The 25,036-nt window shown below is 42.9% G+C and overlaps 1 protein-coding gene across 1 annotated transcript; it reads right to left on the bottom strand.

Annotated features, from left to right (window-relative positions):
• Positions 1-5,706: 5,706 nt before the first annotated feature.
• On the bottom strand, positions 5,707-19,619 carry LOC143343135 (uncharacterized). The gene is made up of 10 exons (XM_076767674.1): positions 18,629-19,619; positions 18,130-18,558; positions 17,699-17,778; positions 16,444-16,678; positions 12,607-12,724; positions 11,893-12,040; positions 11,665-11,821; positions 10,723-11,265; positions 9,736-10,653; positions 5,707-9,315 (listed from the first exon to the last, which is right to left on the bottom strand). The coding sequence occupies exons 2-9, from the start codon at positions 18,439-18,441 to the stop codon at positions 9,910-9,912; spliced, it is 2,337 nt and encodes a 778-aa protein (XP_076623789.1). The 5' UTR covers positions 18,442-18,558; positions 18,629-19,619; the 3' UTR covers positions 5,707-9,315; positions 9,736-9,909.
• Between the last annotated feature and the right edge of the window lie 5,417 nt (positions 19,620-25,036).

Here is a 25,036-nt window from a genome sequence, read left to right on the forward strand (position 1 = left end):
AGAATTTTGTCCATTTCTGGCTGAGAAAATGTTCCGAGCAATTGTCTACAAAACGGTCAGTCCCGTGTACGATGCTGAGAACAGAAACGTGCCGCTCGTTGTCGATACGACGAGCTAAAGTTATCGTTGTTCCAAGTTCAGAGGATCGAATCCTCGCGTGCTCTCGTCCTGGAGCTCTTCGAAACGGAGCCGAGTTTCTCTGTCCCTGTTCCTTCTCAAGCGCAACGCGTTCGTTTCGATCGCCATTTTTTCAAATCCTTCGACGGACGCGTCGCGCAATGATCCCTGATCATCGTCCAAGTTGAAATCGTTTCATCCGGAGACGGGCGATAATTTATTCGAACGAATAAAACGAGACGTTTACATTTTTCGTCCATCATTGTGAAACATTTTGCTCCACGATCAAACTTGTAATTTTTATTTAACGAGTAACCGGATAATTCGAAATCCATATCTAGATAAGAATTTTGCCCATCTCTGGTGTCAACCCCTCGTCTTTAGGCAAACGTTTAACCCCTTCTTCTCCTAAATAAAAGGATTAATGGGCAATTTAAGTAAAGAAAAATACAAATAGTCAACGTTTTGAAAATTCCAAGCAACGAGGTTTATTTGTAAGAGTATCGTTCGTCTTGTAAGTATAACTTTCGGTAAAAGTTTGGAGACTACCAAGATGGCGGCTAAAAGTTTCTGGACGGTTCGACTCTGCTTCGAAGTAGCCGAGTTAGGAAGAACTTTTGGTAACGAGGGATTAGAGTATGACGAACTTCTGCTAACCTAACCTTACTTTTTCGCCTTCGAAGCAAAGCGGAAGATCGTTGCACGCCATTGTATCTTGCAAGGAATTTAACGTCGTATCAACCGACGATATTCTGTGTTGCTAAAACCATCAGAATTCCTGGTTAAACGGGACGTACTTTTATTAGAAAAATATTTTCGACGACCTAATCAAAATTAGCTAAGACTCGAGGGGTTGAACGATGCAGAAATGAGACGAAAGAGAAGAACGATAGTCGGACGAGACAGTTTTCGTTCATCTGTAAATATCCTATCCTCTGAATTTGGCACTAAATCCGTGCCTGTGTGGTCGGTGTGAAAGATACTCGAGATTTTCGATCAGCACGTCGGTCGATCGCTAATACAGGACCAGTCTTGAGCGACGAATGTGCACCGATATAGTGTATAAAAAAAATGGGGAAGAGAAATGAAAATATTAGCGAATTAGGGACGATTACAAAAAAAAAATAAAACGCGATCAAGGGATTAATTACACATTACCCCCTCAGTGGACATGGGCCAGCTCGGTATATTATATTAATATACATTCAAAGTTGGCCCATCGCCATGACCAATGAAGTAATAAGGGAGAGACAAGATGAAGCGAACAGACAAACAAAAAAAAAATTGTCATCTAATTACATTTTTACGCACTCCAAATTTTTATCCTCGTCATTTGTATCATAGCGACATGTGTTTAAAGAAGAATCCACATTATATGTATGTAATCAAAATTGTAACTGACAAAACGTTAATAAAAAAATGATATTCGAACTTGTCATTTACTTCGATCCGAACGAGAAGAATAGGAATTGGAGTTTTAAAGTTTCATCTAGCATTAACTATTTGCATTCGTCATATTTTTACTCATATAATTTACTCGAGAGGTTCCACCTTTTTCAAACAAACTATATAGAACAGAAAAAGAATTTATTCAGGGCTTGACATATTTCGATCATTTCTAAAGATGATTCTTATTTTAGCATTCCTTTTATATTTAAAGTAGCTTTGTTAAACATTAAGTGAAATACAAATACTACTATACTCGTCAGCTGATGGTATATTTTAAGAATAAAATTTGCTTCCTAATTCGACATTGGCCATTTCTTGAATCGTGACTGCAGAATGGTGGCTCTACCACAGACATGGTATAGGAGTAGACCTTTCACCTTATGGACTGAAAGTGGCCCAATCTGACTGCTATACCAACCTGAAAATTCGGTGGTGATTTTAGCGTTCTCTTCTCATGGATGGCGGTCAGTTGAGAAACTATTCGCTGAATTAGTATTGATGGCCAGACAGCTGTAGTGTGTGCGTAAATACATGTGAGTTGACTATGGGAGGAATTGATCGTTTTTCTACCTTTTAGCCCTTATGCTTACTATAAGTACAATTCAGGTATACGAGTAGACCTTTCACCCAATGTATTTTTTTAGCCAATTTTTCTGGCGCTCTAGAGTCCCATTACCATTTCCGTGTCACTCGCAATATTGCCAACAGATTTAGAAATGAATTTCAATCCCTTCCCCATAGTTAACTCGCATGTATTTACGCACACGTTACAACTGTCTGTCCATCAATACTAATTCAGTGAATAGTTTCTCAGCTGACCGCCATCCATGAGAAGAGGACGCTAAAATCACCTCCGAATTTTCAGGTCACTTGCAACATAAGGTGCAAGGTCTACTCCTACATAGAGATGCCAGAAAGGCACCGAAGGTGCTCTCTCACACTATGTCAGATCACGCGTACGTGAACTCGTGGAGTTTCGGAAACCCGACAAAGGCAAAATGACATATGCCCTCTTTCTCGATTCACCGAAGCTGCCCAAAGTAAGTTCGGACCGTCTCGTGGGAGTCGAGAGAGAAAGGATCACACTTCCCTTCTCGCTCTTGAACAACTAATATCCGACCTCCCGTCAACAGGTCTCCACTGGCTTCTGCTGACCGCTGCTGACCACTCCTGGAATTTCTGACAACGTATAACGATTACGACTGGCTTGTTAGTCTCTCCCAGCCTCTGCTGGCCTCTGCTGACCACCGCTTATATTTCTGACAACCTATAACGATTACTACTGACTTCTGCCTGCCTTCGCTGGACTCTGCTGACCGCTATTGACCACCCCTGATGCTTCCGACAACGTATAACGATTACTACTTGTTACTGCTTGCCCCTGCTGGACTCTACTTGCCTCTGCATGCCTCTGCTGGCCTCCGTTGGCCTCTGCTGACCGCTGCTGACCACCGCTTATATTTCTGGCAACGTACAACGATTACTACTGGCTACTGCCAGCCTCTGCAGACCTCTGCCAACATCTCCTGACGTCAGCTGACCATCGCTGACCACTGCTGACCGTTGCTGTCAACTTGTAACATGATGTAATATAATATAATGTGTTTATATGTATTAAAGTTTTGTATAATGTAAATCTATGGCAATAAATGATATAATTTCAAAGAATTCTATGTATTCTCATCATTTTTTACCCCTCTTTCCCTCTCCAAATTTCAAATTCCTGGAAATGACGTCATTTCTAAGAATTCGTGAAAATTCTCGGATCCCTGAAACTTACCGGCGTCCCTGAAACTTCTCGGAATCCCTGAAATTTCCAAGAAGTTTCAGGCAGCGACTAAAATTCCGGCCTGAATTTTTCGGCAAAATTTTAAACAACTATTACGTAATATTACGTAACATTACGTAATAGCTCTTCAAAATTTCTCGCAGCCGGAATTTTTCGGCAAAAATTACGTAATATTACGTAACATTATGTAATATTACGTAATATTACGTAATAGCTCTTCAAAATTTCTCGCAGCCGAAATTTTTCGGCAAAAATTACGTAATATTACGTAACATGATGTAATATTACGTAATATTACGTAATAGCTCTTCAAAATTTCTCGCAGCCGGAATTTTTCGGCAAAAATTACGTAATATTACGTAACATTATGTAATATTACGTAATATTACGTAATAGCTCTTCAAAATTTCTCGCGGCCGGAATTTTTCGACAAAAATTACGTAATATTACGTAACATTATGTAACATTACGTAATATGACGTAATAGCTCTTTAAAATTTTTGCCGAAAAATTCAGGCCGGAATTTTTGCCGTTGCCTGAAGCTTCTTGGAAATTTCAGGGACGCCGGTAAGTTTCAGGGACGCCGGTAAGTTCCAGGGTTCCGAGAATTTTCAGGAATTCTTAGAAATGACGTCATTTCCAGGAATTCGCAAAAATTCCTGGCAGCGGAAAATTTGAAATCTTTTAAAAGATTCGGAGAGTCTTATAACGAAGGGAATGATTTCTATAGGAAAAGAAGGGTAAAAATGACGAGAACACATAGAATTCTTTGAAATTATATCATTTATTGCCATAGATTTACATTATACAACACTTTAATACATATAAACATATTATATTATATTACATCGTGTCACAATTTGTCAGCAACGGTCAGCAGTCGTCAGCGATGGTCAGCGATGGTCAGCGATGGTCAGCGATTGTCAGCTGACGTCGGGAGATGTTGGCAGAGGTCAGCAGAGGTCAGCAGAGGGTGGCGGTAGCCAGTAGTAATCGTTGTACGTTGTCAGAAACATAATCGGTGGTCAGCAGTGGTCAGCAGCGGTCAGCAGAGGAAGGCAAGAGTCGTAGTAATCGTTGTACATTGCCAGAAATATAAGCAGTGGTCAGCAGAGACCAGCAGTGGCAAGCAGTAATTAGGAGCAGTCAGTAACAGTCGCTGTATGGTGTAAAAAGTTGTCGGGAGTTCTGTACTTTTGTCAGCACTGGTCATCAGAGGTTATCAGAGGCAAATAGAAACCAGGAGTGATTTGCAGAGTTCAGTAATGAACTCTAGGAAAGGCAAGTAAAAATATCTAGGCAGTCGATATTCCGAATCATATGCCGTTGACGTGAGGTCGGATCTCAGTTGTTCAAGAGCGAGAAGGCAAATGTGAGCCTGCCTTTCTTAACTCCCATGAGACGTGTCCACGGTGCACTCGGCGCTTCGTCTGGCATTTCTTGTTTATACCAGAGATGATAGATCACGCGTATGTACGTGAGCTTGTAGTGTTTCGGAAAGTCGACAAAGATAAACTGACGGCTCTCCTTCAAGAGTATCAGACGGCAAACCGGTGTTCGGAGATAACTGCCCCTCCACTTACGCGTGCTAATAACAATTTGTACGCGACTCTCAAGTTCGGACAGCTTCTGGAATTCGAGAAAGAAGGTAAATATGAGCCTTCAAACGTCCATGTTTGTCGTGAAATAGTTCGTATTCTCCGATGCTAGATGGCGCTTATTTTTCTACCTCGAACCCTCTGGTGGAAAAACGTCCAAGTTTGTCGTGAAATAGTTCGTTATCTTCGACGTTAGATGGCGCATATTTCTCTACCTCCAACCCTCTGGTGGGAAATCGTCCAAGTTTGTCGTGAAATAGTTCGTCTTCTTCGACACTAGATGGCGCCTATTTCTCTATCTCGAGAAATAGTTGTGGTGTCATCTCGCGTTGGAGAAAACGTACTATTTCCCGACAAACTTGGACGTTTTTCCACCAGAGGGTTCGAGGTAGAAAAATCAGTGCTATCTAGCGTCGAAGGTAGCGAACTATTTCACGACAAACTTGGACGTTTTTCCACCAGGTTTTTTTACATCGTAGTTTTGGAAAAAGAATTTTTTTCTCGAAAATGCGTAAGATTTCAAGGTATGTTTATTCACCAAAATTGATTGTAATCGATCCCCGTAACTAAAAATAATTTTTTCAGAATGATTTGAAATTTTTTAATTTTGTCGGTAAAGTCCACCGCAAGGATGCGGGAATGGGGTCAGTTAAAAATTCTTAAAAATTCGTTTTTAATTTTTAATAAATTTGTTTGACGATCTACGAAAATGTCCGAAAGTCCATAAAGCTTAAGGTGTACTCATATACCTCGTCTGTGGTAATGCTTTAATATCACTTTATTCACTACAGATATACTTAAACCGAAATACTGTGTACCGATCAATCCACATCCTTCGTAAAAGTTTCTGACATTCTCTAGTCTGCTCAGAACACACACGCCGGAATTCATAACTAGAAAACAAATTAAAACGTTCGCAGCACCATATAATTCGCGGCACAAAGTCGAAAAGGCGTAATGATTACAAAGAACAAGGCTCGAATAATATCGAGATACGGCAAAGAACCTAGGAATATTTTTCCCTCCTTCGAAAGTGGGCAAAGATTCTTAGTTGAGCATGTTCTTTCTCTCGCGCGCTCTCTCTCATTTACACGCATACACACACACACATTCGTACGCAAATATCAATGTAGCTAATAATTAACGATACATACAAATTGCAATTGTTTAGTTTTCTTTGACGAGTTTCGAGCCGTTACCAATAAAAAGCTGCGAATGCTGTATCCGACGCGCTAATAACCAATTACGAGTGTCAAATTTATCAAGCTAAACATTATACATTTATCGTCAATTACCTATTACGCTATGTACGATGTACCGTCGTAGTGTTTCGAAAAAATACGCTCGTCGGTACCAGCTGCATTTTACAAGCGGTGACAGCCGCGAACATCGCATAGATCGTGCACAGTTAAATCAACAATTATACGATATAACAGAGTTATAACTTAGAAAGTAATACTACTTTACACGTACAAAGTTTCTCGATGGCGGCCGTGGGATGGGAGGGCCACTCGCGCGATTTCTTCTTCCTCTGGACACCGTTTTGGGCTTATACATATGTACAAAGGTATCCCAATATAAGTGCTGCAACGAGCAATGGATTCGTAAATGAAATCAAATACAAATTACGTTAGGCCAGCCTGTGTAAGCGTCTCGAGGCAGGGAACGTTGGTTTTTGAAAAACTAAGAGCGACCAACGTTCTTACGTTTCCGTATATCGTAGCAGAGACAAAGGGGAAGAAATTGCTTTGCTCCCAGAAGCAGCGCTCGACAGGGCCGGCCCAGGATTTATAATGACAATTAGAGCATAGCACGATAAACTATATGCACGAATTCGTTAACATCCGTAATTAAACTCTTTTCATAGTCGTAGCGCTTGTGCGTAAATAGTTTGCACGGTTCACCGCGCGCGATAAAAAAAAAAGACGCGGCATTTTGAAAACAATAGTTAACATGCACTGCGGACGAGAACCAGCGTGCAAGATGTATAACACGCACTGGATACCTCGAACGAGGCTTCGTGTACGTACGGTTCAACGATCTCCGGCTTCAATACCGATTAGTTCTAAATTCTTTCTTCATCGAACGAACGGTTGAACACTGAAACGAACTAAGTCGTCAGAGAATCGAGGCGAAACTATTTTCGGGACAATTTCTCTGCGATAAGCTCTAGACTCTTTAGTTCGTCTCGTTGGCGTAAATTAATATAATTCAACTACACGTATTTTTGTCGAGATCTAAGAAAACTCAGACTTTAGGGGAAGTGCAGATTAAACTATCTTTAGAGTACAAAACACGGGACTTTCTGGTCTACATCCTTACGACTTCGTTTCATTTCAGTTTCGAACCCCCTGAGACGAAAGCGCCCAACTGCCATGGCACAATCGCTGGCCAAATTGTTAGATTCTTACATATTAAAGTAGTAAATATACGATTATAGTCTTAGGTAAAGTAGGTTTTGCAATTGAAGAGGAAGCGTCGTGTACGAAAAAACAAACTATTAGATAAAACGGAAAGCAAATATTTTTAGACGAACGCTAGTATTTACAAGAAAAGTATTTGGCGCGAATCACAGCTAGAATAGTTCTTGGCATACTCGAAATGTTTTATTGCTTCTATGAGGTTTCTTTGTTTTTTGCATTTTAGAAGCTTCCAAGCATTCTCGATGGGGTTCGAAGTCTTAAGCCTCTTCAACCCTATCGAGGATGCCTGTTTTATCAATTTTAAGATATACTTTTAACCTAACTAACAATTTGGCCACCCACTGTGGGTCATGCTCTTTTACTCTTTTGTATTAGATCTAGAAATTAATTTCCGACCTTATTTGGAAATAATGCCCCCGCAACCGAAAATAATTTTTCCAGAACGATTTAAAATTTGTGAACGTAATTGTTAATAACTTTTTAACGAAGCCTCAATCAACAAATTGGTATTCTTGATTTTCGTCTTATTTTGGCCTCTAGAATCCTCTATTAAAATTTTTCCCAGGGGTGGCCGAACACCCTGTATATGTTCCTGTCGAACCTCAGGCAGACTCGTTTCTAAAGAAAGATGGTGGTTTTACATCAATTACTGTTTTTTGAAGTTACGTTGGTGTAAACTCGAGTATTACGGTTTTTACGTTGATATTCCTTGACCACATATGACACCAATACGGCAAGAAAGAAAGTTCAATTTGAATAAATGCAAGGGGCTGAGAATTAATTCGTAGACCTGATACTAGAGGAAGCGTGACTTCAGTTCTCGTCTTGGAATCGTAGACGAATCGTTGGTCATCGACGGGACCCTACAATTATCTACGGTTTTTACAAACATACGCGACACATCGACCTCAAAACTCCATGAAAAAGGATGAGCCAGTCATTCGCGGATTTATCACCGCGTGTCTCCAAACAATGGCTAACTATAGTCGCATAAAGAAACGATAGAAAGTCAAGTGGCACTATACAAGAGATGCCTGAGTACATCTTGCTTTGTTGACTAGAATTCATTTCTGTCTTTTTAATACAATCGTCCTCGCGTCTTCGTAAGAACGTTTCTCCTCCCTTATAGCGATTCGATCGTTTTACAAAATATCAGAGCTATAGTTTATAAAAGCTTAGGAAATGAAATTCCATGCGATCCGCTCGATCTTAAGCAACATTGATCGCGAGTGCGGTAAGCATCTTTCTCTGCTACCGTTCAATGTTTCGTGTATAAAAAAAACTTTTGACTGAAACGACGGTATGCATCGAGGCTCGGGGTACGCAATCAAAGGCATAATACAAGTCTAAAAAATCTATTGGGTGACCGTGAGCAACGGTGTTATTACGACCAGCCACGATCGACCAATTGCTTCAGTTTTCTTTTGCTATTTTCGTGGAAACTGATCGATTTAAGCTAAAGGACCTCGAGTCTTCTCCTTTCCTCGCTCGAGGAGTAATTTTCACGCGACGTGTTTTGCGTGTATATACGTCTCTAACATGGGAGTTAATTACTCGGAGAAATTTTTACAATTTATATCCAAACGAATCAACGAAGCTTGGAGAGGACTTTCTATTTAGAAGATCTTCGTCGAGTATTACGAAACAAAGATGTTTCGGTTTTACCCGACTTATTCGGACGCCTCAACGTAAACGGTCAGAATTTCCTTCGTGCGGGAACTATTTACAAACGAATCGTGTAACGCTAGTGCTAGGACACAACTTCGTTATGCATTACGCGTTTCGTGATTTCAGTAACTGCTGATGCTGAATTAATCGTATCCGTCGTTAAACGGTAGGAGACTTATTCCTTGATGCGATCAGCAGCTGTCCCTAAATTTCATGCCACCTTCTTCTTACTGACCTTCTTGCTGCGGGGGAGGGTGGCAAAACTTGTTATCTGGAACCAGAAACGGATCGTGCGTTATCGGGTTATTATCGAGCACCGATCATCGTTTCGTTGCTTCAATTTTCGTGTCTTTAAATTATTTTCAAAGCGGTCAACGTGTCGTTTCAAACAAAATGGGGGAAACACCCTTGCTAGAAACCGATTCGTTTTTAATAACCGGTCAGCAAACACACCACACGATTATGGAACAAAGTTGCCTCGATAATTGGGCAAAGTTTAACGGGGAGTCATTCTGGATTAATACGCTCCTTTTTTGAAGCAAGGGTTAATGATTACGCGGCTGTATTGCAATTCTCGCGTTAACAAAACCAACATGCGCGTTTAGAAGCACAGTAAAATGCAACACTTGCTAAATTATTAGTGACTAAGGAGTTACGGAATCAGAAAACACTCTAGAAACCATTTCCATACGATCTGAACGAGTTAATCCGATTCTTCTCTCCAGATTTCCAATATGGTAGAGTATTTAAACAGTGAGGAGGATGGGAAAGGATGGATGACACAAGGGTTGTTTAATTTGCCTTTAAAAACCAGTCAATTAGACCCGTCTAATTCTCGCTGTCCTATATTATGTTTCTGGTAAAATTAGTAAATGTCCGACTCCAATTTTTTCCCAGCTTTCGGCGACTGAGACATTTCTCTTATTTGCGTTCCATCGTTCTTCTCTTCCTCGACTTTGTTCGCATTTTCAGCATCGTTGTAAATATCCGAGCTGTTTGAAGTATTGTCGCTCTTATCGTTTATTTCTTGACTCGAGTTGGACGATTTTGGAGCAAGTTCTATGATCGTTTCTTGTGGCTCGATGCTGTTTGATCTCGACTGAGAAGCGCTAACGTCTGGACTAGAGTCGTCAGCCTTGGAGGAGCCTTTCTGGTCCCTGGAAAAGGCGCCGTGGAAGATATTTTTGGGAATCGTCAACAGTTTAGAGAACCCTTCCTTGGTCCTCTGTCTCTTGGACTTCTTTCCTTTGGACTTGTCCGCAACGTGGGCAATGAAGACGTCCTTCGGAGCGCCGGTGTTCGAGAACGTTTTCAGGGTCCCGGTTTTAATCACCAGCGTGGCTTTCACCGCGTTCTGGGAATCGGTGTCGGTCGCCAAATCTTCCTCGCTTCTCGTAAGAGGTATTTTCGGTGCTGGCTTCTTGTGATACTTTCCCGAGCGATTTATGCTATCGGAATTGCTTCTCGATACATTTGGAGTCGCCCATAAATCCAAGGTTGAGGCAATGTCATTTTCCGTAATTATTTTTATCGGCTCATTAGACGCCACAGTTTTAGATTCTTCGTCAACTTTCGAGGGCACCTTCTTCTGATCTTCGCAATCGTCTTTCTTTAAGGTGTCGTCGTCTATTTTTTTAATATTTTCTTCTTGTAGGGGTTTCTGGGATGTCTCGGAGACATCAGTGTCGGTGAGTTTCAGTTGCTCTTGAGTATGGACAATGTTATTAACAGCTTTATGGGCTTCGCTCAGAAGCTGCTTTAGTTCGTCGAACTTGTTCTGGCATAGTTCGTCGGTCACCGAGCGGTCCACGTCTACGACAGATTTTTCGGAAACTACCAAAGGAACTTGGTCAATGACGGAAGTCTCCAAACTTCCCTCGGTTTTTGTCTCTTGGACGCTTGTGGATTGTTCAGGGACAGTTTTCGTCACTATACTCTGAATGATCTGAACCTCTGCGGTCAGAGCAGAGTCTGATCTCGATTCTGACTCGAGTTTCAGCGGTTTGGGGCCTGATTGACTGGTGTTTTCGACTAAATCATCGTTACCTGCGACAAAGGATCCACGATCGAATTTTATATAATCTGCAACATTACTGTTTTTCGATAGCAGAAGCAAGATCTCGAGAGCTTGTTCGGGGGTGACGAGACTTAGAGGTGTCGGAAGTGAGATGTTTTTGGGGGAAGGGAGATCGTTGCTGTCGGAATCCTCTCCTCCTGCGTCCTTCAAATAACACAAAAATCGATTTTATTATGGTCGAACGAAGGCTAAAAGGACAACGATAATAATTCGTTGGACGATTACGTAAAGCCACAGAGAAGGGTATAGAATAGAATAGACGTTGCTTGCAATGCTTCTTTCTGCCACACGGATCGAATCTATAGTTCCTAAGATCACAGTTCTTTAAACGAAGAGGTCGATCGGTTCGGTATTTCTGTTTCTGTGACACCTAGATGCATAGTCTAGGATTTATACCTCGTCTGTGGTAAAGGTGACGATCGATCGATGCTCAATTTCAGCGCGAAAACTTTGAATACGACGAATGAAATTGGGACTCAAACTCTCGCGCGATTAAACCTTGATTTATGGTGTCTTAGGGGTTTGGACGGTCGGATTTAGTACCTCTGGCGTTTTCTTCGCGGTAGAGCGGGGTTTTGCACGTGTTCTTGCGCCGACGCTCGATGTTCTAACTAACGAATCACCCTGAGACGAACGAGTAGATTGCAACGCTTCTCCGCTGCTGTATCCGCTGGATATATCGTCCGAAGATCTAATATTACTGAAATATAAAATTATCATCGTCACAAACAAAATTGTTTGTTTATTGCAGCCTATTTTTACAATACACACATTAAGCTAGCTGTCGGTTCCCTAGGCCTGGGTTGTCTAACATCGACGTCCACTTCGGAGAAGTACATTTCTACCCGATTGCTACTCGACTGTGTTCGGCGAGGACTATAGCCTCTTCGTCCCACGTGCTCCCTTCGACGAGGTTCCACTGCAAACGATACCAAGCTTTTATTTCCGTCAACTTTACGCGGCGACGAAGCCTGCATCATCGTTTATCGATCTACTAGCTTCAAGGAAACAAAACTCTAGCCCTGACTTAGCTACGTTTAAACTCAAGAATCGACCGATCAAAGAACAAGGACCAGTCCTAGAAACTTTTAGACTCGGCAATCGATTTTCCTCGACTGTTGGGGTGCACTGGTGCACCGTGTGCGGAAGGGATGTTTAATTTTTGAAAAATATTGTAATCATACTTTTGAAAAATTTTTGTTTCGAGCAATAGCAAGATAAATTTCAACATGTTCTAGCTGTAAAACTGAATTTTTCTCGGGTATAGAAGCATAGTTGGGACAATTAGCGTAAGAAGGGGAGTAAAGGTCTGGCAATTCCACGCACAACGCCCAGCATCGAAAGGGACGAAGGTTCGAACTTTGTTCGTTTCAAGATTTCCGCGAAATCATTAAAGGATCGGCCAGATGGAGCAAAGGAACGGACTAAAGGATATGCTCGAGCGAGAATTAGCAGGAATTAGCGGCGCTAAGATCGTCGAGCAACCTTCCATGTCCGTCTCGTCGTGCATGTGCGACGTGTTTCTATTCTCGTCCTCCTTCTCGCCGGTCAGGTCGCTCAGGCTGTAGCTCTTCTTCAGATGCTGCACCAGTCCGCCGCCACCCTGAAAAGATCAACATTGTCCGTTTTCTCAGCGTGCTCCGATAAATCCGCAGTGTCGCTTTGTCTACCAGGCATTTTTTCGGGTGCAAAAAAAATTTTAATCGCAGCTCAGCAGCACAGAGAGAGAGAGAGAGAGAGAGAAAGAGAGAGAGACAGAGGGGGGGTGTATCGAAAAAGAAAAAAAAACGAAAGTCATACCAACCCGGAAAATAAGGTGTTAATGTGTTATCTGCGGTGACCAGAGACTACGAAACCGTGGCGCGTCTCTAGCGTTCGATCTAGGCGGTCTCTCGTCTATCCGGGATTCGTTTCTTTCTGACACGGGTTAACGGCAAGCGTGCTCGCGTGTTCCAGCGATAGAAGAAGCCGGGCTCTCTTGATTAACTGGACCAACTAGTTAGACGGGATTCGCTCGCTACCAACCGGAGGAACCAATCCACAAGGATGATCGCGAAACGCGAACGTTTCAGTGCTCGTGAGTCTATTCTGCCGCTCATAAGTATCATTTATGCGCTCAAACTTTACTTTCTAGGTCCAAACGACGTATTCTTTCAACGAGTCAGAGTCCATCGACGCGTATTCTTCGCGATTAGAGCTCACTTACCTTCCGAAGACCTCCGCGTCCGTTTACAAGACTAGAATATTCAAAGTTAAACTCTTTCTTCCGCAACAATATTTCTCGATGCAATTTGTTTCAACGCATCCTGTCCTGAACGCGACTTTTATAATTCGGATAAATTGTTGATGTAAATTTAAGAAGATGTAGATAGTTGAACTCTGGTTTCGTGCCAAATTGAATTTCCTATGCCTATCGACTTGCATTAATTGCTAGTTAAAATGGACGTCCGAATACTTATGAGCAGTAGGATAGTCGACGAAGTAAAGGGGGAGCAACGTACATCCTCGTCGGTAGAATGCGTTTATTCGAAAAAAAAGAGAAAAAAAGAAACAATACCATATCATTGTTGCGCAAAATCTTTGGGATCGGGTATAAAAAGTCTTACTCTCTAAGCGTTCCTTGATTAAATGAGCTTATCGGTACAATTTCTGTAGATTCGTAGGGAACAATCGACGACACAAAAATCTTTCGAAGAAACTCGTGGTTGGTATCGCGTATAGTGAGATTCTGAGTTCTTTATAAAGTGTCAAAATGTTTAAAATACACTCGTAATCGAATCTAAAGACTTGCTTCATCATTTTGCGTTACTTTCGCGTCAACCTGACGTGCGAATTAACAACACTGTGTCGATCGTTGATTCTTACGAACAATTCATCGAACTTAATTATCTTTTGTTCGGAAAAATTCGTAAGTCATATTGGAAGCAAAAGTATAATCCAGAGTTTGGATTACCTTGGAACAATCATGACATCGAACGTAGATATGCGTAGCTCTTTGCATCCAAAAAACCAGCATATACATATTTTCCTAATATTTCTCGCATAGATGTCCCTTTCAAATTTTACTTTATTTAATATATTATCTAAATATCTGTACAATTCAGTTCTTGTCAAGACTGGAAACATTTAAGAGCAATAAAATGTTCGTAAGGAACAACGAGAGATTTACAGTAATGATTCTGAAGCGAAAAAGTGCTTCTCTTATTACCTCGATCACATGGCAGTCTTGAACTCTTTCTTCCAGCTCTAGTTGCATCCACGGTTCAACGCGTAGATGTTTCAAATCTATGGTTACTTAGACTCTGTTTCAGTGGCTTTTTTAACCCCCTAGCTACGACAGAACGAACCACTCTTTTTAAAACACTGGACGATCGTTTATTCGCTGTTTACGTAGTTGGAGGATTAAACGCTAGGAAAGACGATGAATCGATAATTACTAGAACACGATACAAATTTAACAATATGATAATTCGTACAAATAAACTTACACAGTAAATTGGATTAACATTATATTTCATCGCTTGGTAACTTGCAAACGTATCTTTGTGCAGAAACGAATTCAACGAGTTCGAAAATGAAATTATCCTCACGCGTCAAAAGTTTGCATACGACAAACTAAAATTCTCGTCAGGATGTTGTACGTTATTTAATCTCGTTCCAAGCGAGATTCCGCCATCTATAAAAATTCTATTCCTGTGAAGTGTACGTCGAGGTAGCTCGAAGGGATTGATTTTGCGAATCACTACGATAAGAAATTCGTCGAATATAATCCTACTCGGTACATTAAAGTACAGAAACTGTAGACTCTGCGGAAAGATAGACAGTATTGGCATCAAAAGGCTCGCCTACAACGCTACTCGAAGGCTTCGCGAATAAAGTGCACCGCGCTCGAGGATGTTTCAAACGTTTGGTTCACCGTGAATGGGTAATTTTCACTGTTTTATTATCAGGTCTATAAACTAATTTGTGGCTCTATTAAGGGAATTTTAAGCCCTAATCGATGACAGCAACGCGGCGGAAAAACAGGTTCAATTCGAATAAATTTAACACAACGGCCGGATAATTAATTTGTAGACCTAAAATATATTTTCAAACCGTTTTATAGTTTCCGCTTTGCCGATGACGCTGACAGTTAGGAGATTATCACGAGCACACGGGAACACGCACACTATGATGTTCGGTAAACTCGCACGCGCACACCTGGTTCGATAGCTCGCCAGTAAAAATGGTAAAAAAAAGTTTAACTCTATGGTAACCCTAATATCGGTAACTTGGACTCTCCGTTCGACTGGTTAGGTGTGATTGGAGGTCTTCGACTCGTAGTCGTCGTCGCTGAATTTCAAATAGTCCAAGTCCTCGCGAGGATTGGATTTGGGCTGCTTCGCGATCTTTCCCTTTTTGACCCTTCGGGTTTTGACGGTCTTCTTGGGTTGCGGTGCCTTGAAAATCTCCGATTGGGCGTCCTCGAACGCGACAAGCTCGCTGCCCATGTCGTCCCTGTCCTCGGAGACGCTGGACACCGCTTCCATCGCGACCAACTCCTCGGAATTAACGCTCGAGTACGACAGCGCTCGTCTGATCGTCCCGGCGTCGTTTGCCCTCTCCCTCTCCGTCCGAAGACTCGTCGTTGCTGGCTTGGCTAAGCTAGAAATCGCCGAGTCCGATTGGCTGGCAGAGAGTTCACGCAACACGATCGAATCTGATTTCAGCAAATGCTGACCCCGGAATATGTTTATTGGCACACGAACGTGTAACACCGTCGCCGCGTGTTTGGTGTTAAAGACGGACACATGGTGACACACACACACACATGTACGTGTACGACGACATGGTTTGTTTGTTTTTTTTATTCGATTTCGATAGTAATTTGTTAAAGGGACGGCGATGATTGCCAGTGGTTAGATGATGTGTGATGACACGGTGACCGACGTTGGTGGTAGTTTTTGATTAGAAGCCATGAACGGCGTGCAGGATAGGCGTGCAGGACAACGAAAACATAAAATCAAGAAAAAATCATCCAACGATTAGCGGAAGGCTTGTTCAAGCTGTGGGCGAGTTAGGATTCTGAGTGAAACGTATTTAATGGTACCCCGGTCGTATTGCGCGGCAAAAGACTAATGGCATTTTATGGAAGGAACCCCCGTATAACACGGTAGATATACGGGACTGACGATTACTAAACGTTTCTCTAAGAAGCAAAAGAATAAAATCGTGTTTTATGGGGGTTCGGTGTATTTTATGCCACGATTCGTGCCGCGGACGACCGGTTTCATCGTTACAGCGTTGCTAACTAGACTTTTACAGTCGAAAGTCCGAACTTACCTTTATGGCGGTCTGCATGAGGACCGTGGTGGCATAGTTGACACCCTTCGAGCCAAGGTGCAAGACAGCCGTGTAACCCTGCTCCGTCGCGCGTGCGAGAGCTTCGTCGATCTCGGCCTCGCGGCGGATCAAAGCCGGATGGACGAAGCGACGATAAAGGATGCTCGAGCCCTTGGTGGCTGGGCTCAACAGCCACACCACCAGAATAGTTTTAATTTCATAGTAAAAGGGGAACCTGGACCGGAAAGAGTAAAAACCAGGCGCGTTAAGAGCAACTTGGATCGATCGATTGCGTCGACGAGCGGAAAAAGGACGGTCGTTTGACATTTTAAAAGATACGGTGAAATTTGATCTCCCCTTGGTACAGCGCTCGCTCGAACTGTGTTTACGTTACAGCAGGGGTTATAGAATTGATCAAAATGACGACGAGTTATTGTTCTGAAATCCCACGAAGTCGCAGAAAAAATGGGTCGAGCGATCTCCTTTGAAACGGATCGCGTCACCGGTATCGAAAGAAACCTATCAGGGCGGAGGAAAAAACCGGGAACAAAGTTCTCGGTCGGAGTGTGACGCACCCGTGAACCACGAAGCCCGCAGCGACGAGCAGAGAAAAAGGGAAAAATCGGCGCGCGTTAGGGAGAGTGTGTGCGAAAGGAAAACGGGAGGAGGAAAGTGCGAGGGTATTCCGAGCCAGAAATACACGGGGCTCTCCTTTTTGGTTGTAATCCGAGTATGAAGGGAGAGGATGGATCTGGCACAGCAGGGAGGAACACCAGAAACAGAGACGGAAGACGAGGCACGGCTGGTGGAACCCTCAGAAGTGCATGTAAGCCAATATCCATCTCGGCCGAAATTAGACTTTCGGAATTCCCGGTGGCGAGCCACGGACCACGCGGTTCACGTCGGTTTATTGGCCTCGGCTCGCACGAATTTTTACCGCTTCCGGCGAAAATGGGGCCGTGACCGAGCTGAAAAACATTCGCGAGCTTTAACCCCTCGTACCCTTTTTCTTTCCAGCGACTTCGCGAATGGCTCGCGAAGGGACACTTTGCTCTCGAGCTACAGACCGATCGTCTGTCATCTTCTTTGTTTAATCGACTACCCGGTAGTCGGCCGATACGCGCCATTCCTGGCCACTGGTACTTGTTACGTCACGACTCTAGTACTTTAGACTCGATTACTTAAATATCGAATAACTGGTTGGCGTTGATTTCAACGCGACTAACAAAAGGCATACAGGCTACGATTGTCTCACCAGAAGCTAAAGAAGAAGTCGGTGAAGGTTTCCGCGCACGTGAACAGTGCAAACACGATCCAGTACATCATCCATTTGACCTGGAAACGAAAGAACGCTTATCATGACTAGCAACGCGGTGCGAAGTGTTATATACCAATAAGGGCAATAATGGGATCAGGACGCTTGGATCGAGTCGAATAGACCTCTCGTCGCCGTAAATACCGTTCTTCGAGTCGTTATGCAAGTTTTGTCGAAATTGTTATATCTTTTAACGGGTTTAACGAGAAAGCACAGCACGAGAGCATCGCGAAACAATGTTTTACGGTGTTATCGATAGGTCTAGCGCGACGCTCCAGCCAATTCCATTAATTAAGATCATAAAACGTAATCGTTTCTAATGGAATTGGTCAAGAGTAGAGGTTCCAAGCGCGCGTACGTCAAATACTCACGTATTCTTTGACATTCTTGGTCCGCACCGCCTTGTACGAAGCATAGGCCGGATACAAATTGCCGAACACTAATCTGAAAATCGGATACAGCAAAAGGTAAGTGATCGATCGGGGTACAACGATCACCAGCAGCGCGGCCAGGACTCGCAAGAAACCCAGGCTTATTCTCTTTGGAATCAGGTTCGCGCAAAACCGCCCGAAAGCTACGAAACTTTCGACCAATATTCCAGGGAATCCCGCTTTACAGAGCATCCAGACAAACTGTTTTTCGACGGAACTGCCCGGTCGATGCTCGATCCCTTCGGCTTCCATATTCCGGAGCTTCTCTCTCCCTTGTCTGGTTGGTCTAGCAACACGATCTATCGTTGCTCTATCGAGCCCCGTCCGTCACGATTTTCGATGCACGTCGGCCCGATCCGACGCATCCAACTGCAACATCGAAGCAGTCGCTTAGAAAGCAGACCCCGATTAGTCGCGGATCATCTAAAAGAACGCTTACAGAATCGCGAAAGAACCGATCTAACCAAACGATCCTCGATCGAGGAGTCGAGTTCGAAATACTTTCATCGTGCACCTTCAACGACTCGATCTATTTCGAGACGGTTGACCAGATCTAACCCAGGTCACTTGTACCATCTTAAGATCGCGCCTCGCACTTGTTGCACCCTTCCAGGAACGCTCGCATCGTCGTTCCGCGACGACCGAGCCACCAGTTCCGAAAAGACACCCGGTGGTTGAGTGTTGTTAGATCGCGGAAAACTTCGAGGCAAGCGCTACTGCGTCTCGTTCCGCTCGCGGATGCTTCCAGTTAAAGACTAAATGCGTAGCAGAGTTCTGGCTGCACCGACGGCTCTACAGACTCTATTTTCGCGCCTTAAGCCGCTGTCGCGCGGACCGGAATACCGATCCACCAGTCGGACTGGAAGCAACAATGATCTCACTGGTCGACGAACTGGCCAGTTTCGGTTCTATAGGTTGGACGTTCCTACTCCGAAATTTGAATTCTTCAACAACCACCGATTTAAATGACTTTTACTCGCTGTGATTGCCGGTCTGGACGATCCCGATTTCGTTCGACGATCGAGGGACGACTAACCAGCAAAGAATTCGTCTCGCGGTGGGGAATCGCGCGAAACTATAGTCGATCGAGCTTCGCAGGTAATTCGATGATTGTCACCAATGTCGCTGCTAGATTGCGTAACAAGGCGTCCTTTGTGCGCACTGCGTGGAAGTTATTCGCGCGCTAACGAGCACCGCGCGCTCTCCATGTTTCCGTTTCGCGAGGAATCCTATGGCCGATGGAGCGCGCTGATTCACGACCGCCTTCATATCGAGGCCAGATCGGAAAACGATTTGTCGTTAACCCTCTATAACCCTATCAAGCCGCCTGCCCATATAGAGGAAAATCTCGGATGACAATAGCCGCCTAAATAGAACCTCGAGTTATTTATTATTACAGACTTTGCAGATCAAATTCATTCTGAAATAACTACATATATGTATACTTTACGTAGACGTTAGAATTATTCTAAAGGTTACATCTTACGTAAAACTAGTACGATTCATGAACAAGTTCGCTGCCACGCATTCAGCTTATCGCATAGGTTATGTGACACGCATAAAGCTTATCTATGTATATTTACGTAACGATTCGATCCTCGGTTGAACCACCACTAAAGCGTGACAAAAATTTAACGTTTAAATTATTAGTAGGAAATTAGCCAGAAAATAAAATAAAGTTCCAACATTATGTAATAAAGTTCGTTACACGGATACCCGCGTTAAAAATTCAAACTGTTAGAGATATGTACTTACAATTAGCAAGTTCGTTATGGGTAATAAAAAGTTCTTTTATACTCGGACGAAGCACGATACGTAATCAGGAAGTCTATTAACTTTTCTAAATGAAATCGCTGGGATTCTCAGCACGTGGTCCGTGCAAGTATCTTGCCCGACACTTTTTCCTCCGTTCGCGCGAAATTCCTCGCAACACGCGCGTGTAAATAGCTTCGGAATTTAGATCGAACACCGACACAATATTAATTAAACATTTCGGAACGATACACAGAACGCGACGTCTAATTACGCGTCGCGGTGCTCCGAGAACTGCCGCCAATTTGGAACGAAAGTAGAACACGCACTGGGTCAACCGTCCTCGGACGAATCTATAGTGTGTTTGTAAATATTAAATCAACGGACGCTTGTGCTAATTTAAAAGGATCGATCCACTAGACAATAATACCTCGATCTACGAAGAATCTTCTCGATTTTGACCAAGTTTTGCAGATTAAAAACGTTAGAATTTGATATCTAAATAATTTGATAAAAGAATGACCAAAAACAGAACATAGATATTTTGTTTCAAGTTTATGGGATAGTGTCCGAACAATGCACTCGTAGCACCTCGACGAACAAGGAAGTTCAAGACTAAACTGTTCCATTCCTTGCATACGTACATTAGAGTTGAGGGGAAAGTGACCTTAGACCCTTAAGGTCTTTCGAATAAAACAGACTTTGAGACAGAAAAAACAAACGCTTTTAGAAGATAGCTGTTTGGACGTTATTATCGGTTGGATAAACACGATGATTATGACCTAAATGGTTGATTTATTCGAATGGTAGATAACGAACGAACGTTCAGAAATTCTATAATTAAAATTCTAAATTTCATTCGATCAACGGATAAACTTGTCTGTAATTCGTTGAACAGAATTTGTTTCCGGATGAGATAGTAGTCGTTTTTAGCGGAGAAAAAGGGTTAAAAAATAGCGGCAGTGTGCGCATTAGTGACGGTCGATAAAATCGCTGTAAATTCGGACGATCGTAACGCGATGCTCGTCGAGCGATAAAACCGCAAACGCGATTCGAGCCAATTGTTAGCGGAGCTGTCGCTTTCATGTTTATTAATGCAGCCGCGTAACCGAACGCGTGCGCGCGCTTACGCGGAAACGTGGAGGCGACCTCGGTCTACGACGACGTGTTTATTCGTACGAGGTCAAGATCATTGTCGTTCGTTCGCGCGCAGAGTCTGGATTCTGTCACGTTCCGTCGCGAATCCTCCGCTCCTTCTCAGAGAACCGCGGACTCGGACCTTGCGAGAGCTTTTTCCGTCCGCGACGTAGGTTATCGACCTCCTCGAAATCGCGGAACACGACCGACTCGGTGAAATGTCTCCGCTTCGAAACATTACGCGAGATTAGTAAATTTCATCGCGTAAACGTTACCAATTTTTATTTTGGCCGACCGATAAAAAGGAACCAACTATACATATACAGAGTGTTCGGCCACCGCTGGGAAAAATTGTAATGAGAGATCCTAGAGGCCAAAATAGGACGAAAATCAAGAATGTCAATTTGTTGATGGAGGCTTCGTTAAAAAGTTATTAACGCTCAAAGTTCCGTCCGTATTGAATTTTGGCTATTTTTTATTTTATTCTGGGTACTCTGACGTGGACGCGGTTAAAAAATTAGGGAAATATTACAGAGGGAAGAATAACGCTAATTTTTTTTAAATATTTTGAAGGTATCGTACCAACGCACGCAATATTCCAGAGAAAGCACGCGTGGAAAATGAAAATTCTGTAATTCAACGGAGGGAGGAGCATCGTCGTCGATGGACTGTAAAAAGGCTCGTAGCGAGGTCCGAAGGAGAATAGTTATTGTTTTATATTGTCGAAAGAAAATTTACTTCGCCATTGTGCTCTCGTAACAGGTTTCGACGCCAGGCTCGTGGCTATTGTCCGCCGGGTAAATTCAAAAAGGAGTAAACACAATGCAGGTAGTATTTTCATTCTGAAAATTGTAGCAGTGAATTTTCAGGACGCTCTTCTAACGGTCGATGAACTACTTTTCCAGAGTAAATGGAAAATAGTCTCGGACCAAAGGGGAATCGGTTATAAATCGTTGGTTTGGAATTTGTAGGAAATTTTTAACGTTTCCCAGGTTTGGTGGAAAGTATGGTTCAGCGACTAATATTCGGAATACGCCGGCACACGCAACGGAATGACTCGTTGAGCTTCAGGGTCGACCCAGTTTTCTATTTTAATCGCGGCCCTTCTCGAGCCACAATTTCCCTCGAGTCCCTCTTTATTATCTCTTGGCGATTAATCGAAGCACCGACGGATACGAAAAATCACGATTGTCCGTTCCAAGTCCCCGGCATCGAAGGCTCGCAATTCGAGCGTACGGTATCGTTATTAAACGGACCATTAACTTTCCTCGGCCGAGCCAGAGCGATTCATTTAGAGCGCTAATGAGCAAGAGACCGACGAAAACGTCGCAACGAGGGCGTGTCCGGTTATTTCAAGACGGGGACAAGGAGCATCAACCCGATTCACCGCTACATCTCGCAACAACTTCGATATAGAATAAGCTACGTATCAACAACTATAGTCTTAGAAACTAGACGAAGCCAAATGGAGCCAGACAGAGCACCAAACGAAGTTTTAGACTTTTGCGCCTGAAACCGCTCCTACCTGGAGAGTTTGAGCCAGAGACGAGCAAAGCGTTCGTCCGGAATCAAACTTTTGATTCGTTATTTGTTCGATGAAAATTGCAATCAAATTACCTCTCGCGTTGAACGAATAAGTTTGAAACTTGGGGTATGATTTTCTTGGTAAGTTTTAAAATTGATAATTCTCGTTGAAATTTAAATTACCTTGCCCAGACTCGTATTAAGAGTGTCTGGGGAACTACAGAGGCAAAGTAGACGAAAACAAATTACAAAGAAAACAAATCTTACGTAAACAATGACTAAGATTTGGCAACACGATGAATAATTGAAATCTTATACTACATGTATTCGGATTCATAATCCGAGTGTTTGTAATTTCTCTACAACATGGAACGAATAATAGCTCGTTTGAGTAATCGCTGGATAAAATTCTGGCAAACTTTGGTTCGAGACATCGCAAGTTAGAAACAAAGAATCGAGAATCCCTCGAGTTTCTTTTTCTCTCGTTTTCCTTCGGGCTTTGTCATCGCCTCCAAGGACGATGAGCTGGCAGCTCGGAGGAACACCACGTTGCAGCGTTTCGTGGCAATTTCGAAATTGTTCGGTCGAATGACACTTTGCGAATTTTGGAAACGATCCAGGGGCACTAGCCTAGGTGAATCAAGGGTCGGAACATCTTTGTTTGTCAAATTGTCTTTTGACGTAGCTTTGTTACACGTAGATCAATAGTCTCAACTGAATGAAACAGGGATACTACGTCGATATAATTGTATAACCTTCCTTTACACCTATCGCTAATTTTATACCTCTCATTGCATTTATAATAATAATAAGTATTTTACTGCAAACGATCCCAGTCGCACGCTTTTATCGTAAACACTTAATAACTTTCACCTTAGTCGACGATGATTTACGCATGAGATATTGTCGTGTCGCATGTAAACGCTCGTTTAATTACGAAGATTAATGGGCGCGACAAAGAATCATGCGGGTAATCCATAACGATGACGCGATGAGATCGACGTCGAAGGACTCCCGAACCTGTATGACCAAGTATTCTGTCGCGTAAAGGAGCCAGGGACAAAGAGGGATCCGAAAATAAAAGTTCATCAATTTCCCATTATCCCCTCGACCGATTTATTGTTCTCGCAACCACATTTGGAAAAGCATTTCGACTCATAGAGAAAATAGGAAATTAATCGACGATATTCGACATTTTTAAACAATATTCTCGCCGTTACGCCTCCTTCAAAGTTTCAGACTTGATTTGGCAGTACTTACAATATTATATGATCAACGATGACACGCGTTCGAAGGAGCTTTTCGAGGAACTTGTACCAACATAGTTCTTCAAAGTTTCAGAGTTGCTCTGGCAGTATCTACGACGTTTTCAGTGTTCCACAAACCTTACATCGCGTATCTCCGTTCACGAAGAAACATTTTTTACGAATCCCAAATAGAATTCAATTATTTTATTTTAATCCATTTCAAATTTAAATATTGTAATTATTGTAATTACCGCGATAAGCGGTTTACCTTTTACCGTACTTTTGTTGAAAATTACTCCAGTTTGAGAAACACTGTTCCATACAATCTTGTTTACCGATTTTACATCGATGTCGCGAGTATTCGGTGTACATATATACGTCGAGCACTCGTTGACCCAATTCGATACTTTTCCGCGATCGATACGTTTCGAATACTTCCATGAAAGTCGGCCGTAAAATCAGAATCTCGTAGGAACTCGTAAAAATTCTGTAGCCCTTGCAATTTAATTAAGAAAAATGGAGAAACGCGTCAAATTTTCTCCCGTTTAGGCGGCGCGTCCCCGTTCTTCGAATCGGATCAACGGAGGTTGTACGTTACTTTGAGCAAAATTACTCGGGGAACACCGATTCACCTCACTGCAATTTGACAACTGTCACGCTGATATGTCGGCCTAGCCGTTACGCAATTAAAATTTCTAAAATTACGACCGCCGCGGATGCTCGTCGCAACGCTTTGCATTTCGTCGCGACAAACATTCGCGAACAATAACGTCTGGCCGGGATTAAGCCGGAAGTCATCCTCGCTAATGGGGTTTGATGAAACATATACGGTGCTCTCGCGACGATATTGCTTTCGTCCGACGCTATTTTCGCCAGGGTTCTGCATCGAAATGGAAACGGCCGGTATTTCTCGGTCGTATGTATTTTCTCAAACTTTCAACCTAATGATCTCGAACATAAGTTTTCAAACGCGGTATTTATGCCAGTTTTAGTATTAGAAAGGTATCGATATCGATCGATATCTTCACGTTTTCGCGGCGATCTTCAAGGGAGACGGCAAGAAGACCACGGAGACGGTATTGACGACCGTGACGCGCTTAAAAATCGGCAAATGGAAGTTACGCGAATAAAAGGTGGTGGCTGCGGGCACCGGGATCGGCGTAGCGCCCTTCGGGGGCAATGGACAG

This window comes from Colletes latitarsis, chromosome 7 (genome assembly GCF_051014445.1).
Source record: "Colletes latitarsis isolate SP2378_abdomen chromosome 7, iyColLati1, whole genome shotgun sequence".
Taxonomy (NCBI): domain Eukaryota; kingdom Metazoa; phylum Arthropoda; class Insecta; order Hymenoptera; family Colletidae; genus Colletes; species Colletes latitarsis.

Bases quoted from the DNA above. Each gene is read 5' to 3' on its own strand.
- LOC143343135 (XM_076767674.1), bottom strand. From the start codon at position 18,441: ATGGAAGCCGAAGGGATCGAGCATCGACCGGGCAGTTCCGTCGAAAAA. The intron at 16,679-17,698 runs GTGAGACAATCG...TTTCCGGTCCAG, and splicing joins GACTTCTTCTTTAGCTTCTG to GTTCCCCTTTTACTATGAAA. The intron at 12,725-16,443 runs GTAAGTTCGGAC...TGATCTTTTCAG, and splicing joins TCATGCAGACCGCCATAAAG to GGTGGCGGCGGACTGGTGCA.